Here is a 16,243-nt window from a genome sequence, read left to right as displayed (position 1 = left end):
CCCTAGCCCCTACCCAGAAATCCGTTGGAATCTGACGTTCTCGTGCATGTGGGAGTCAAGAACGGAACATCCTTGAGTTTAACAGCAGTTCTCATAGTGCTCTCCTTTGTCTCTCGACTGAGCACTTGAAACGGTCTGTGTCTGGACTGGTCAGCACTGAGTCGTCCTCTCTGTCTGCATGGTCAGCAATGAAAAGAACGAGAGTGACTCACAATACCGTATAGCCGTTATGCCTGGTCTGAAGAAGACAAACAACCACCTTTTTAGCTTAAATGCGGAGAATCTTAAATGCGATCTTCACTGACCGTTCTTCGAGAAAGTAGTTGGTATGTACAAGGCATGTAAAGGTTGCCATGTTGCTGCTCTGTGAAGAATGCTGGTATGAAGGCTATAGGTTCATGGGTCATGATAGAGCCTACAGCAGAAATTCCCCTCGAAAAAGGACTGATGATGGAGGGGTTTAAAGCAACAGCACTGTCATCTAGCCCACACACTGTCCTTTGACCCTAGTCATTTACAGAAAAACAGTCAGGGAAGAGACTCTGAGCCTAGGGGGCGCTCTGTGCAGAGAGCGAGAGAAAGAAAGAGAGAGATCGAGAGAGCATGGTGAGGGGAGATGCATGTACTGGGCAGTCCAAAATGGCTCTGCAACTTCAAATCATTTTCTGTGTTCCTATAAGTTAATCATATTGCCAGCTGCTACACATTGCCAGCTGCTACATATCATGTTTGTCTCTAAACGCACATGGAGGAAAGAACGTACATAGTTCTCTTTTCCACAAGATGCACAAAATATTTTTTTACATGAAAAAAGGACTCAAGGCTACACTTGAACTTCTTAAACATGATAACAGAATATGCCGAAATCATAATGAAGCTATAATGAAATAACGGCCCTTTTTTGGGCTGCAAATTTATTTTGAAGAACAAATAGTTTTTAAAAATCCGTGTGGCCCTCCGTTCAATTTTGAAATCTGAATGTGGCCCATCTTGACCTATCCCTGATGGGTGAGTCAAAGTAACCCAAAAAACTAAAACCCGTAGACATAACTATCTGGCAGTCTCGCTTAATGCGTTTCGCTCCTCTATGAGTTTCAAACATTGTGGTGAGCTCAGATTTAATCACTTATGATTAACCTTCCAGCGAACTTATCTCCAACACACTTTCACTGACAAATTCAGTTTAAAGAACAACATTTACTTGATAGGCCATGATAAGGGCCTGTACAGAGCTTTTAATGGGGTCAGATTACCACATCCCGGAGTCGCCTCTTCACTTTTGACGTTGAGACTGGTGTTTTGCGGGTACTACTTAATGACGCTGCCAGTTGAGGACTTGTGAGGCGTCTGTTTATCAAACTAGACCCTCTAATGTACTTGTCCTCTTGCTCAGTTGTGCACTGGGGCCTCCCACTCCTCTTTCTGTTCTGGTTAGAGCCATTTTGCGCTGTTCTGTGAAGGGAGTAGTACATGGCGTTGTACGAGATCTTCAGTTTCTTGGCAATTTCTCGAATGGAATAGCCTTCATTTCTCAGAACAAGAATAGACTGACGAGTTTCAGAAGAAAGGTCTTTATTCCTGGCCATTTTGATCTTGTAATCGAACCCACAAATGTTGATGCTCCAGATACTCAACTAGTCTAAAGAAGGCCAGTTGTATTGCTTCTTTAATCAGAACAACAGTTTTCAGCTGTGCTAAAATAATTGCAAAATAATTTTCTAATGATCAATTAGCCTTTTAAAATGATGAACTTGGATTAGCTAACACAACATGCCATTGGAACACAGGAATGATGGTTGCTGATAATGGGCCTCTGTACGCCTATGTAGATATTCCATAAAAAATCTGCTCTTTCCAGCTACAATAGTAATTTATAACATTAACAATGTCTACACTGTATTTCTGATCAATTTGATGTTATTTTAATGGGCAAAAAATGTGCTTTTCTTTCAAAAACAAGGACATTTCTAAGTGACCCCAAACTTTTGAACGGTAGTGTATATTAAAGGATAACAATATGTCCCTTTAGCTCTGCTTGGCAAAGCAACAGCATCTCCTTCGTGATAAGAGTATGTCATGGCTAATTAAAGCATTCCTTCTGGTTAATGTAAATACTGGAGGTCTTGATGTCTTGCACGCAAGTGAGAACTGCGCAAAGGAGGGAGGGAGAGAGGGAAGGAGAGAGGGAGAGGGGGCTGGAGGGTAATTACTTTCGTTCAAAGACTTCAGACGTGTCTTTCAGTGTCAACTGAGAGTTGTCCTTTCTTTGAACAAACTTGAGTGATGTAAAAAGGTTATACTTGTCTCGGGAGTTATCTCAGTCTCTTGCTGCCCCATCATCAACAGAGTAGGACATGTCTGAGGGGTGTTTATGAGTAATTGAAATGAAAGAAAACAGCAAAATCATACTGCAGTGAGAATCAAACAAAGACCTAAAACAAATAGTTTACAAGCAAAGCATCATTTATCAGAAAGATACATTTTTGGGGGGGAGAGTGCGATAGCAAGGCCTAGTGATTACTTTCATGCAACACAAGAAATAAAGATACTTCCCTCTAAACAAAAGGACTAGGCTATACTCAGGACCGAAGTTCAGCCCCAAGAACCCATCAAACAGATTGAGAAAAGAGGTGAAAAGGCCTTAGACACGAAGCCAACTGGCAAAGAAAACAAACAGAGGAAAGTTCTCTCCAGCCCTGTTTTGTCATCAGTATTTAGCAGCAGACCCGCAGCAAACATTAAAGTCAGTATTGACATCCTATCTCTTTGGATTCTTCGGGGCCGTATACTTTATCATCCAATTGTCATCAGAATCACGTGGGTCATAAAAAGTGTAATCCTATGTAAGTATCGTCTTACAGATGGACAATAATCGCTCTTGGAAATGTGAAACAGGTCGCAATAAACAACGGTTATAAAACAGGCACTAGTAAATCTACTGTACCTGTTGAATACCACCCACGTATCTTTGTGGAGGGACACTAAAGAGAAATGTGGTAGCTTGGGGTGGTGCAGCAAAACTGGCGAAGAGGTCCTGTTTCAACATATACCCAGTCAAAGCATTGAGCTATAGGCTACTACGCTCTTAAAATTGTTTTCCTAAATGACAATGAGTAGGAAATCCAAGCGTAAGCGAGGGCCATCCGTATTGTGCATGAAGCATAAACAATAGAGGACAGATATCAAGTCAAGTACATACGTTTTCAAAGACTCCCGAGCTTGACCTCCCATTGGTTCATTCACCCCTGCACCAATCAGAGAAGAGTCAATGGCATGACTCATGAACCTTCGATGAGAATTACATTCTGAGATGAAAATCAGACACTACTGTGCATGTTAATCTCTTCTTAATAACCTGTACCTTTTCAAAATACTGGTGGAGTTTATTACTAGGTGACACATGTCATATAAAAGGATGTTATATGTTTTACAACTGTACTGTATTTTACACAGTTTATGCAGGATGTGCTATGCAAAAATAAATAGAATATAAGAATAACATTTCAGATTGTAATTAACTACTTCTGTAATAACTTACAACATGTATCTCAGAATGAATATATTGCACGACAATGGATGTGCTATTACACGAACCTCAAAATATGAATTTATGTAAATTAATTCAGTGCACACACCGGGGAATAATTTGTTGAATTTGTTGGAATAATGTTTAACCCTCAGAATTATGTTAAAATATGCTGTGTACTTGACATGTTTAAATCGAGAGTCAATTTATTCAAACGGTTTCAGAAACAGTTTTGCATTTGAATAGGAGAACTGAAAAGGAAAAGAGAGTGTTCTAGCATACAACTTAGTTGCTATTTGTAATAGGCAACACCAACAAGTGTGACTAAAAACAGAAAGCAGAAAATATGGCATGTTGATACCTACAATGACCAATTGTCACTCCGAAATTATGATAGGCTGCGTATACACAGACAGACCAATTTTCCACATTTTTTGGTCTTTTGATCAATCAGATCAGATCTTTTGCCAATTATTGGGCAAAAAAGATCAGAAATAGGCTGCCTGTGTGAACACAGTAATTGATACCTACAATGACCAATTAGCTCTCAGAAATTACAGTAAAAATGAAAAAAAACAAACAGACTACACCAAGAACACACATTGGCTATATTCCAATGTACCTGATACATTAATTCTTCCTAAGTAGTATGCTAGTGTGGACATTGAAACAGAGCCATTGTCCTTCTGTAATGTCCATAACAAAACAGTGGAGATCAACCAGGGGGTTTCATGTCGTCTGAGGTTGGCTCAGTGTGTAGAAGAGAACTCTTTTCACCCTCCATCTTGTCTTCAAAGACGCAGATCAGGACGACCCACAACCTTCTTGAATTTTTGGATCATAAAACGAGAGCCAGAGCCCTAAAATGAAACAAGCACCTCAGGATATCAGACTGCATTCTCCAGAGACAGGATTCTGATTAAGTGACACACGCACACACATGCACACGCACACACACAATGTGTTTTAATAAGAGGACAAAGCATTCTTGATTGTGATTTGGCTCCATTCATCACAATGCTCTTCGCTGTGGAAAATCGTGCACACTATGAACTTGCAACACCACACACAGCAATGGGAGAGAAAAACTGTAAAATCGTAGACGGGGAAGATACCATTCGGTCGTCAAAACGTTATCAATGAGTTTGTGACGAATCCCACTACACACATTGATGACGTTTAGACAGCACAACGTTTTCACCACTTTGCTTTTGCCACTGGGCTGCAGGTCTATGTAAATGACCCGCTTCGTTTTTGGTGTTGAGGTGAGTGCCCTCCCTCCCAAGGGCCAGGACTGATTGGTGCAAATTGGAGGGGAATACTATAGAACTGAATATTTGAACTATAAACGTCGTCTTCAACGGAAGAGCCTAATCTTGCTAGTGGTTCCAAGTACTCAACAGTCTGTTGTTATTTTTGTGAAAACAAACATTTTGAATGCAGAAGAGTTGAGCTGATTCTTTTTTGTTTATTCAGTTCTTTTTTCGAAAGCAAATTCAGAGTGATGAAAATATTGTGCGGTCGTAGTAGAAGAAAACTTTGCGGTCCTACTATAGCTAGCTCACTAGCTTGCAGCAGTGTTGTTGTTGGCAGACTGGAGAGAGGCAGAAGAGAGAGGGGGCACTCAGGACTAACACTACAGGCCAATCAGAGTCAGTTACTTACACAGTACCACTGTGCTCGCAGCAGCAAAGCTTACTTCTTCTTCCCTCCTAATGACATATTTTCCGTTTTTTTCTTCTGTGCCTCATTGAACAAAAGACACACCTTTATGTTAGAAAGTGGTTGGACACCCCCCAGGATACAAATTCCCTGGTTGATCGTGAGTAATAAGAAATATCCAATTCTGTCCAATGTTTTTCAACAAGGAAAATCGGGAATTGGAATTTGACTGGAGTTGAAATGGAATTGACCCCGACCCTGAAGGACATTGTAATTATTAAGTGTGAACTGTTTTCATACCTCTGTCATGGCGTCATCGATCTGCTTCAGCTCCTCGTAGTGGTCTCTAGAGTCTCTCAGAGGCTGCACCATGATCTCCTCAATCTGGGGGAAGAGCTGCAACACACACAGGGGAGGTTGGTGGGTAGGTATTCAGGACAGCAGCCTTTTCTAGTCAATATGCAATTATCCACTGGCATTGTTTTCAAGAGGTCATGAAATATAAGAGACCTGTACAAACGGAAGCACACACAAACACGCACACATGCACACACGCTCATGTGCACAAACACCAACACTGCCGCGCACATACTGTACTTACACACTATGTCTATATTGTGGCATTTACTTTGTAGTTAAAAACACACACGCCTACCTTCAGGACTGTCTCAAACATCGGGATGAGGACAAACTTGATGAATCCGATCTGGGCAGTGGGCTTGGTCACCTTGTCTCTGTCCATAAACGGAGCCACAGGCAGCCCTTCAGTCTTCTCCCTGTCACTCTGTCAATTCCCGAGACAGGAGGGTTTGTACATGTCACCCCACTCTTTCATGACATCATTCTTATCGACAGATTCGTCCCGATGAAGGCCAAGATGGACGAAATGTCAACGATTTTTACCCTTCTCAAGAAAGCATGCACAACTTCAAGAGTGACAGCTGAACCCGTTTTCACTCCAAAAATTCAATCAACACATTACTAGACTCACTATTATTAGACTTTCTTATTACACATTATTAGACGTTATTATTATTAGACATGATTAGACTTGATTGAGGTCACCTGCATGAAGTACTCCTCCAACAGACAGTCCACCCAGGGTTCGGCCACCTCGGTTGGCCGGACCTCGTTGGAGATGTCACAGCATTTGATCAGAACCATCTTCAGCTGCACACATACAGACAAGGAATACAGAGTCATTTTCACCGTGCATTATGGCAACACAACCATCGTTTTTAGCATTGGCTAGCTAGTGTGACTTTTCAGGAAAGGTCTACAGTTCCGTGAAAAAGTATTTGTCCACTTTCAGATTTTCTCTATTTTTGCATATTATTTTATTCTGAATGTTATCAGATCTTCAACCACAACCTAATATTAGATAAAGGGAACCTGTAATAAGTATGTCATTGTTGTGTTATTTGTTCACTAAGGTTCCCTTTATCTAATATTAGGTTTTGGTTGAAGATCTGATAACATTCAGAATCAAAAATATGCAAAAGTAGAGAACATCATAAAAGGGGGCAAATACTTTTCACGGCACTGTACTTGTGGTAAAAGGCTTTGGAGCAATCGAGATGAACACAGGCACTTTATCTTAGAACCCTCTGGCTTTATTCCATAGGATAGGACCGGACTGACATCATGAAACGGACATCCGTGTGCTGCTAACAGTTTAGCGTCCTCCACTGTCCCTGTCTTCCACTGTACCTGTATCGGGCTTGAACCAGTGATCCTCTGCTTGGAGACACACGTGACTGCCCTCCTTGACAACATACCAACCGTTTGAGCTATCAAAAAATATCTTGTTCGATATCTCCGTCTGCAACATTTCCAGATAGCTGTGGAGTGAGTTTACAGTACATTCTTAGCTCCATTACAATCACATAACACTACACGACCAAAAGTATGTAGACACCTGCTCGTCGAACATCTCTTTCCAAAATGAGCATTAATATGGAGTTGATCCCCCCTTTGCTGCTATAAACAGCCTCCAATCTTCTGGAAAGCTTTCTGATAGATGTTGGAACATTGCTGTGGGGACTTGCTTCCATTCAGCCATAAGAGCATTAGTGAGGTCGGGCACTGATGTTGGGCGATTAGGCCTGGCTCGCAAGTCAGTGTTCCAATTCATCCCAAAGGTGTTCGATGGGGTTGAGGTCAGGGCTCTGTGCAGGCCAGTCAAGTTCTTCCACACCGATCTCGACAAGTCATTTCTGTATGGACCTCGCTTTGTGCATGGGGGCATTTTCATGCTGAAACAGGAAAGGGCCTTCCCTAAACTGTTGCCACAATGTTGGAAGCTCAGAATCTTCTACAATGTCATTGTATGTGAAGCGTTAAGATTTTCCTTCACTGGAACTAAGGGGCCTAGCCCGGACCATGAAAATCAGCCCCAGACCAGTATTTCTCCTCCACCAAACTTTACAGTTGGCACTATGCATTCGGGCAGGTAGTGTTCTCCTGGAATACGCCAGACCGGACTGCCAGATGGTGAAGCGTGATTAATCACTCCAGAGAACACGTTTCCACTATTCCAGAGTCCAATGGCGGAGAGCTTTACACCACTCCAGCCGACACTTGGCATTGTGGTCTTAGTGCGGCTGCTCAGCCATGGAAATCCCATTTCATGAAGCTCCTGACAAACAGTTATTGTGCTGACGTTGCTTCCAGAGGCAGTTTGGAACTTGGTAGTGAGTGTTGCAACCGAGGACAGACGTTATTTTCGTGCCACAGTATGTGCTTCAGCGCTCCTGTTCTGTGAGCTTGTGTGGCCTATCACTTCACGGCCGAGCCGTTGTTGCTCCTAGACGTTTCCACTTCACAATAACAGCACTTACAGTTGACCGAGGCAGCTCTATCAGGGCAGAAATTTGACGAACTGACTTATTGTAAAGGTGGTATCCTATGACAATAACAAGTTGAAAGTCACTGAGCTCTTCAGTAAGTTTGTTTGTCTGTGGAGATTGCATGGCTGTGTGCTCAATTTTATACACCTGTCAGTAACGGATGTGGCTGAAATAGCCGAATCCACTAATTTGAAGGGGTGTCCACATACCTTTGTATATATAGTGTATCTCCAGGCCACTATTCAAAGTCTTTCTTGGGTATGCCCTATTTTTTCATCCCTGTCTTTGATATAGCGCACTCCTCCTAGTTTCTGTCGTGTGCTGAGGCTATACCTGAACAAAGGTATGCCTATTTGGCACATCTTGATGTACAGTATACATAGTCAGTTGATGTCATGTGATGTACAATACGTACGCATGTGACATGCTCCTCGTTGGTGAAGTCAAAGCTGTCCACTTTATGTTTGAAGGAGTCTAAGATTTCTCCATGCCGGGCCATGTCTGTGGCCAAGATCAGGGTAATGATGGCCTGTAAAGGGAGATGGAATCATCAGAAATTATGAAATCCCCCTCCTGTCTTAGGCCAACTCAAAACATCTTGTGGTTAGTTGGAGAGAAGGAAATGCAAAAAGACAAAGGCTGTATGCTAAGTGGCACCCTATTCCCTATATTTTTTTGTTTTACCTTTATTTAACTAGGCAAGTCAGTTAAGAACAAATTCTTATTTTCAATGACGGCCTAGGAACAGGCCATGTTCAGGGGCAGAACGACAGATTTGTACCTTGTCAGCTCGTGGATTCGATCTTGCAACCTTTCGGTTACTAGTCCAAAGCTCTAACCACTAGGCTACCTGCCGCCCCATTTAGTGCACTACTTCTGTCAATAGTGGTGCACTATGTAGGTAATAGGGTGCCATTTGGTATGCAGAAGAATCACTGTGCATTAGCCTAGGTCACCGCCTACCTGTCTGATCTGCTTGTAGGCCTCCAACTCGACGTTGGCGAATATGTTGCACTCGGGCAGCGAGAGGATCTGGAAGGCCACGGCGCAGTGATGGTTCTCCAGGGGAGATATATCGTTGTAACGCACGGCCAGCTCTGTGCGAGCATTGATCTGATACCTGACAGGCAAAATAAACCTCTGTGACATGAATCAGTTTTCCTTGACAACATGACCTGACCAGGGAAGCCTATAATCACCAGGACCCAGAGTTTCACCCTGGTCATGTCACATGGCCAGGACGGAACTCCCGACCTCACATCAAAATTGGAAGTATAGATTGGACCATTTCCACGATGTAATAACAGAATTGAAGGAGTTCCAAAACATCCGTATTGTGTCTGTCGTCCACATCTATTCAGCGATCTAAGTCAAGGCTGTAGAGCAGTGGGAACTGAGGCGCAGAGTAGGAACCTTTGGGCGCTTACGTGTTGTTGTAGCCGGGGTGGTCCAGGTCGTGGCACACTGCAGCTGTCATGAGAATGCCCATGTCCGTCAGAGTCATCTTCTCCTGAGGAACACACACAGAACGTGCTCATGTCTCTAATCTCTAATACAAGGTGCCAGGAGGTTTTCCTGACCACCTGACCTGACCAGGAAAAAAAGTCTGGACCCTAGTTATAGACCATGTGTGTCTGGTAAATGGCACGTGTTATATTATATTGGTACAGTCGCTTCTTACCGGCAGGTTACACAGGTTAATCATCCCATACATCATCTGACTGACACAGAAGCAGTGGCGGAAGTTGTGGAACGGGTTGCTGCGATAGTTCTCCTGAATGCCCAGCTGTGAGAAAGAAAGCTGTCAATCAAACTATCCAAATAGTCATCAATACTTTTAGGTTCTCTTCTTTGAAGCCATTGTTTCATATCAATTGCATGTCACTTGCACATTGAGATAATTGCTTTTATACAGTTCTACTTGTACCAGCCAACGTTTGAGAGTGATGGGGTTCATGTTGAATTCCTTCACCAGTCCCAAGTCATGGTACATGTACTCCAAGCAGCTCAGCATCTAAGCCACCGATCAAAGACACAGTTAAAAGAACACTACACACATCATCATAAGGCGCAGCAAGTGTTCTATCTTGAAAACATGATTGCTGACATGCACAATTGGACTCATGAAGAAAATACTAAAAGATCGTTTTTGAGTGTAGAGAAAATACTTCAAAATGTTTTACTACGAAAATGTGATTATATAGGCCTGGATGGAATTATGATAGATATCAGATGATAGATGAATCTCAAGAGAACTAACCTCATTGTGTTCCCAATGCCAGACATCAAATGTTGGCTTCTTCAGTGCTTCAATAGTCTCCTGGGATAAGGTGTACTGTAGAAATGAGAGGGAAGTCACAGCGTCAGTTCTAGGATTAATGATGTCAAAGTGAAAAAAACGTATAGCCTACTGTATATTACTAGAATCACCTAATTCCGTACCTTTGGATAACTTGGGACGTCACGTCTGGGATTAAGTTTCTTCCCGTCGTCTGAGAAGTTGTATTTGCAGGGACAGTTCCCAACTCTGAAGAAATGGGAGAAAATACCTCATATTTGTATCATTAATCTGCTAGCTGTATAATTCCTCTAAATCACAACAACATTTTAAAACCAACATAAAAGTCTTACTATAGAATATCCTAAGAAATCTGAATCATGGCTTGGATAATTTCATTTATGTTAAAGGTCATCGTACCTCCCTCCTCCTCTGGATGTCATCTCATCTCGTAGTTTCTTTAGGTCATTTTTGCACTTCTCAATCTCCACAACTTTCAGTCCCTCCACTGAAACGACAACACGACTGTTAGTACATAAAGTGGTGAATTCAGTAACAGTGAAGCAACGCACACACAAAGAGAGAAACACACCGATAGTCAAACAACAAAAAAACTTGCACATACACTCAACTCTTTTCTCCAACATGGCCAGTCTGTTGGTCACCTCAGTTTTCAGCTCGTTGATCCGGAAAGCCCTGCAAAAAAATACGTGAAAGGGGTTTGTTTGAAAAGCCTCTGGTGTCATAGAGGTACTTCTGCGGAAAGGGAAAAAGCTAAAGCGTAGTGCTTCTGTCTGCAGTGAAACATAAACACACCAATTACCTACTGAACTGCTCTGCCACCTGAGATAACACATTCTGAAACATGTCTTCTTTCTCTGTGGGCGCACACAAACAAAAAGAAATCACTCTAGTGATCAAAAATCACCCTTAGTACCCAGAGTTGTTTTAACGTTGTTTTTTAAGTTTGGTTGCGATAGCTTTTATGTGAGTGATGTGAGTAAAGAATGAATTAAGATCTAAAAGGTCAAAGGTTAAAAAAGTGATGCTGAATTTGAAATATCGCGTTGGGTACGTCACCTCCTAGCTGACCGGTGGACAAAGAAATGACTTTGTACAAGGAGCTGTAAAACATGTCAGTGACATTCCAACGTCAGTCGTCAAGTCGTTGATTACATAACATTTGAAAAGTATTTCAACACATAGTACATAGGCTATGCGTTCCTTGGATTAACAACGGTCAGGAATGTTTTTCTGTGACTGAGCTCAATAGAGCAAATACTGTATCATTGAGATTTGGTGATGAGGGTAAAGGTGATGTGTTACTTGGGAGAGTTGGTAGGCATGGTCGGGTCTATGGACACCAGAGCCCCTTCAAGATCCACCATCATGATAGCAGTATTCCTACAGAGGGGGAACAACAATAATAAATAATAAGGATGTGTTCCAGGAAGCACACCCTATTCCCAAATTGCACTACTTTTGACCAGGGCACCAAAGTAGTGCACTGTATAGGGATCCATTAAGAATGCAACCTACATTTCTTGTTAACATGCTCTAAAACACAACACACGCGAAGCTTGACGTTTGGTGTTTACTTGTAGTTGACTTATCGTTCATGAAGCTCAGTCAGGATAGAAAGACGATAGGTTTGTGGTGAACTTGAAACAAATGTGCTGTGTGTCATGCATACTTTCGACTGATGTGTGACTGTGAGAGAATGGTGAGAGAGACGAGGGAAGGAGGCGGCCGCAGCTGAAATGTCACTGACCTGGGGATGTTGGACGAGGAACAAAGAAGCTCCTTGATGTCACATGGGCTACAATGCCGACTGAAAACCACCTGGGGGAAAAAAGGCAGACGAATGGTGAGAGGCGTCTGTCTCCCTATGCATCTCAAGCCACCTGAAAACAGTCTGCTCTCTGTGAGACCTGAGTCTGTTGTAAAAATATTTATCCTTTATTTAAACAGGGAAGTCACATTAAGATCCACATCTCTTCTTCAAGTGAGCCCTGTATGTTACGAATTCAAATATTGAGGACTAAATCACAAAGGCATGAAGTTGAAAATGTGTGTGAACTCAGCCCAGTGTAGCCTACCCTTTGTCAGGGACCAACCCAAACTCGTCGATAATACGACACTCCATCAACATACTAGCAACAAATACTTGCGTCATCAACCCAGCGAGAGAGTGTGTATCATTCTCTGTAAACCACAGCAATATACACAGAAATGTCCAAACAGATTATACATTTCATTAACGATGCTAGTTCCTATTTGTGGTATACTGATGGCACACATATTCGTTTCATATTGTGCCGGTCTGAGATTCATTGTCAAGTAAAGTGTATCTAAGCTTGCGATGTTGGCTAGCCTCCAACAACTTGAAGACCTTTTGCACAAGCAGATGCAGTAGACAATCCCTCAAACTCTCGAGCCCTCGAATGGACATGTGTCACTTTCAGGTCTCTACTTGAGCCACTCTATGCGACCACAACAACAGGGGTGTGTGTCATCACAAGTATACTGGGCTTACTAAGTGCCTGGCTCTATGTATCCAAAATCAAAGCAGACTTGAAGAAATAAGCTAGAAGGTGTACAAAGGTAACAAAATCCGGTAGATTCACTTGTGCTAAGTGGGTTAAATATGCCGGGGGAATTTACCATTTTTATTCCGGGAATGCGTTCAAGATTTAATGAGCCAAAGAAATTGGAGGACATATCCATTAGAGAAGCAGTTGCTATTTGAAATGCTACCAAATGCAACATCGCAATAGACACGGGCTGGAAAGGGGTTTTAACCAATCAACATCCAGGATTAAATCCACCCACTGTATAACATGCAACATTCTATAAGAGAAGTTTCAAGTTTGAATGTCACATGCACAAGTACAGTGAAATGCCTTTCTTGCAAGCTCTAACCCCAACAATGCAGCAATCAATAACAATGTAAAAATGACAAAGTAGAACAAAAAGTGTTTAGTGCTTTCTGAGGTTGTTTCTGTTCCCGATTCGATTTTTTTTATTTTTAAGTATCAACATTTTTGATTTCGGTTTCAATATTTTTTTTCAACATTAAATGCGCTATGCATTATGTGGGTTGAATGCTGTAACAACACAGATTAAAACATTGAATAAAAGTCCCATGGTAGTGACTGCCCATTCCTGCTCATCACCTATTAACAATAATTTATTCACATTACTTTACTTTAATACAATATTTCAGTTGTTGTGTATATTCTATTTGTTTTATTTGATGACTTTATTATTTCATTCCAAGTCATCATCTCACCTCTATAGAGCTGCTGCCTATGCTGTCTGACAAAATCAATATTTTAGTAGTTCTTCAAGGTAAATACAGCACGCTTTTATGACTGCTGAATACCAACGATCAATCACTTAGATCATGTATTTTCAGGTAGAGGTACCTCTTGAAGAAACTGCTCTCTACGTACCACTTCTTGATCTCACATTCTTCTGTCTCCTACATAGCGTAAAAGAAACACAGACTGGAGAAGTTTAGCCCCGCAATGGATAATGGTCATTGTGGTTAATTATCACGCTTTCTGCAATAAACTATGTAGAACTGTTGGAAACTACAACTCCCTACTACATCGCACCGGTCGGGCAAATGATCTGATATATCTCTAAAGAAACTGCAGTGCAATGAGCGCATTGATCTCACACAAAAAAAATTAATGAAATGGAACTCAAGTAATTGAGCCGACATGGAAAAATGACTGACATTTCGATTAATCGCTCAGCACTAGAGAATAGTCTAAATGGCTTGGGTGGTGGGAATCTTTAACGATTTTCAGGGCCTTCCTTTCGCACCACTCGATATAGAGGTCCTGGATGGCAGGGAGCTCGGTCCCAATTATGTACTGGGCTGTCCTTACCACCCTCTGTAGTGCCATGCGATCGAGGGCGGTACTATTTCCATAACCAAGCAGTGATGCAGCCAGTCAAGATGCTCTCAATGGTACAGCTATAGAACTTTTTGAGGATTTGAGGGCCCATAGCATTTTAAGTCCTTAGCGATTTAGACACCGAAGAACTTGAAGCTCTTGACCTGTTCCACTGCAGCCCCGTCGATGTGGATGGGGGAGTGCTTGCCCCACCCCTTTCCTGTAGTCCACGATCAGCTCCTTGGTCTTACTGACGTTGAGTGAGAGGTTGTTGTTTCCGACCCCACACTGCCAGGTCACTGACCTCCTCCCTGTAGGATGTATCATCGTCGCTGGTGATCAGGCCTACCACCTCCGTGTCGTCAGCAAACTTGATGATGGTGTTGGAGTCGTGCGTGGCCACGCTGTTGTGGTTGAACAAGGAGTACAGAAGGGAGTAAGCACACACCCCTGTGGGGCCCTCGTGTTGAGGGTCAGCGTTGCGGAGGTGATGTTGCCTACCCTCACCACCTGGGGTCGGCCTGTTAGGAAGTCCAGGATCCAGTTGCAGAGGGAGGTGTTCAGACCCAGAGTCCTAAGCTTGGTGACGAGCTTGGAGGGGACAATAGTGTTTGACACTGAGCTCAAGTCAATGAACAGCGTTCTCACGTTGGTATTCCTCTTACGTATCTAGGTGGGTGAGGGCAGTGTGGAGTGCAATTGAGATTGTGTCGTCTGTAGATCTGTTGGGGCGGGATGCAAATTGGAGTGGGTCTAGGGTGTCTGGGATGATGAAGTTAATGCGTGCCATAACCAGCCTCTCAAAGCACTTCATGATTATAGATGTGAGTGCTACAGGGCGGTAGTCATTGTGGCATGAAGCCTTAGAGTTCTTGGGAACAGGAATGATGGTGATCGTCTTAAAACATGTGGGGATTACAGACTGGGACGAGGAGAGGTTGAAAATGCCCGTGAATATGCATGCCAGCTGTTCTGCGCATGCTCTGAGAGCGCGCCCTGGAATACCTTTGACCTGACGAAAGACTTTGAGGGCCCATAGCATTTTAAGTTCTTCGTGATTTACTCACGTCAGCCTCAGAGAGCGAGATCACCCAATCTTCTGAGTCGGTGATCACCACGATGTTGAAGCATATGATGAGGGCAAATACGAGACACAGTAGCCTATATTGTTATCTACAGTATGTGTATTACATGATTACAGTGCAATGGCCCGGGTGCTGCGATAACAAGAACATACCGGGTAGGCTAGTGATGTTTCTACCCTCACAAATATCACGTTCTGTTTCTTCCCCCTTTGATAATGAATTAGTCCACCAAACAATTTTGGTTTCCCTTACAGTACAGTGAGTGCATACGTTTTCCTGTATGTGATCCTTGCGGGAATTGAACCGAAAACCTTGAAAGCAACGCGCTTTCACCAACTGAGCCACACGGGACCATCTCTAGTTTTCCTCAGACTGAGGGGGGAGTAGAAAACAATGGAGACATAGAACATGCTAGCAACAGGTGGCACCGTCTGTGTTCGTTTAAAGTATGCCACAAACACCTGTGAAACACAATGTCACACCACCTCTTGGTTTATTGAAAACACAGCTATTTCAGAGGCCTCACACCTGACTCATGTTTTGAGGGGAATTCACAACTTTTTCACCACAAATGTAGAAATAAAATAGAGAATACAGGCAACAAGGGGCACAGAATGACTGGTGCACAAGATTAGGTGTGTGGTAACCAACAAAAACCGTGGAGCCATATTGAACCCACATTGTGTCAATATCATTAGACACCTGTAGAGATTATATGACTTTGATTTGGTCACCTGATTCTTACAGTAGTCAAACCATACTGTATTCTAAGTGTAGCCTGCCATTACTCGAAAAAAATCAATCAATCAATCAAAAAAGGAATGGGGAAAATAGAGATAATATAAACCTGATAGAGGAGAACCCACCTTCTGAACCTTTCCATCCACGTCCAGATATATGGTTTTTGGGGCATAGGAAGAGGAGCTGGACCCCAT

The 16,243-nt window shown here is 42.6% G+C and overlaps 1 protein-coding gene across 5 annotated transcripts; it reads right to left on the bottom strand.

The window, feature by feature from the left end:
* Positions 1-5,482: 5,482 nt before the first annotated feature.
* Positions 5,483-16,243, bottom strand: LOC120028888 (high affinity cGMP-specific 3',5'-cyclic phosphodiesterase 9A-like). Of its 5 annotated transcripts, XM_038974155.1 has the most exons (17): positions 16,175-16,243; positions 12,087-12,157; positions 11,642-11,719; positions 11,396-11,439; positions 11,139-11,193; positions 10,941-11,011; positions 10,736-10,823; positions 10,480-10,564; positions 10,298-10,372; positions 9,965-10,051; positions 9,719-9,823; positions 9,465-9,547; positions 9,001-9,157; positions 8,453-8,566; positions 6,254-6,358; positions 5,844-5,972; positions 5,483-5,584 (listed from the first exon to the last, which is right to left on the bottom strand). In XM_038974155.1, exons 1-17 carry the CDS (start codon positions 16,241-16,243, stop codon positions 5,483-5,485), a joined length of 1,518 nt encoding a protein of 505 aa, XP_038830083.1. The 5 variants fall into 5 exon arrangements, with proteins under 5 accessions (XP_038830083.1, XP_038830084.1, XP_038830085.1 ...); XM_038974156.1 differs by lacking the exon at positions 11,642-11,719; XM_038974157.1 differs by lacking the exon at positions 12,087-12,157 and having other exon boundaries at positions 16,175-16,191.

Source organism: Salvelinus namaycush, chromosome 34 (assembly GCF_016432855.1).
Source record: "Salvelinus namaycush isolate Seneca chromosome 34, SaNama_1.0, whole genome shotgun sequence".
NCBI lineage: Eukaryota > Metazoa > Chordata > Actinopteri > Salmoniformes > Salmonidae > Salvelinus > Salvelinus namaycush.
The sequence above is the reverse complement of the archived record's forward strand: the minus strand, read 5'-3'. Positions and strand labels throughout refer to the sequence as shown.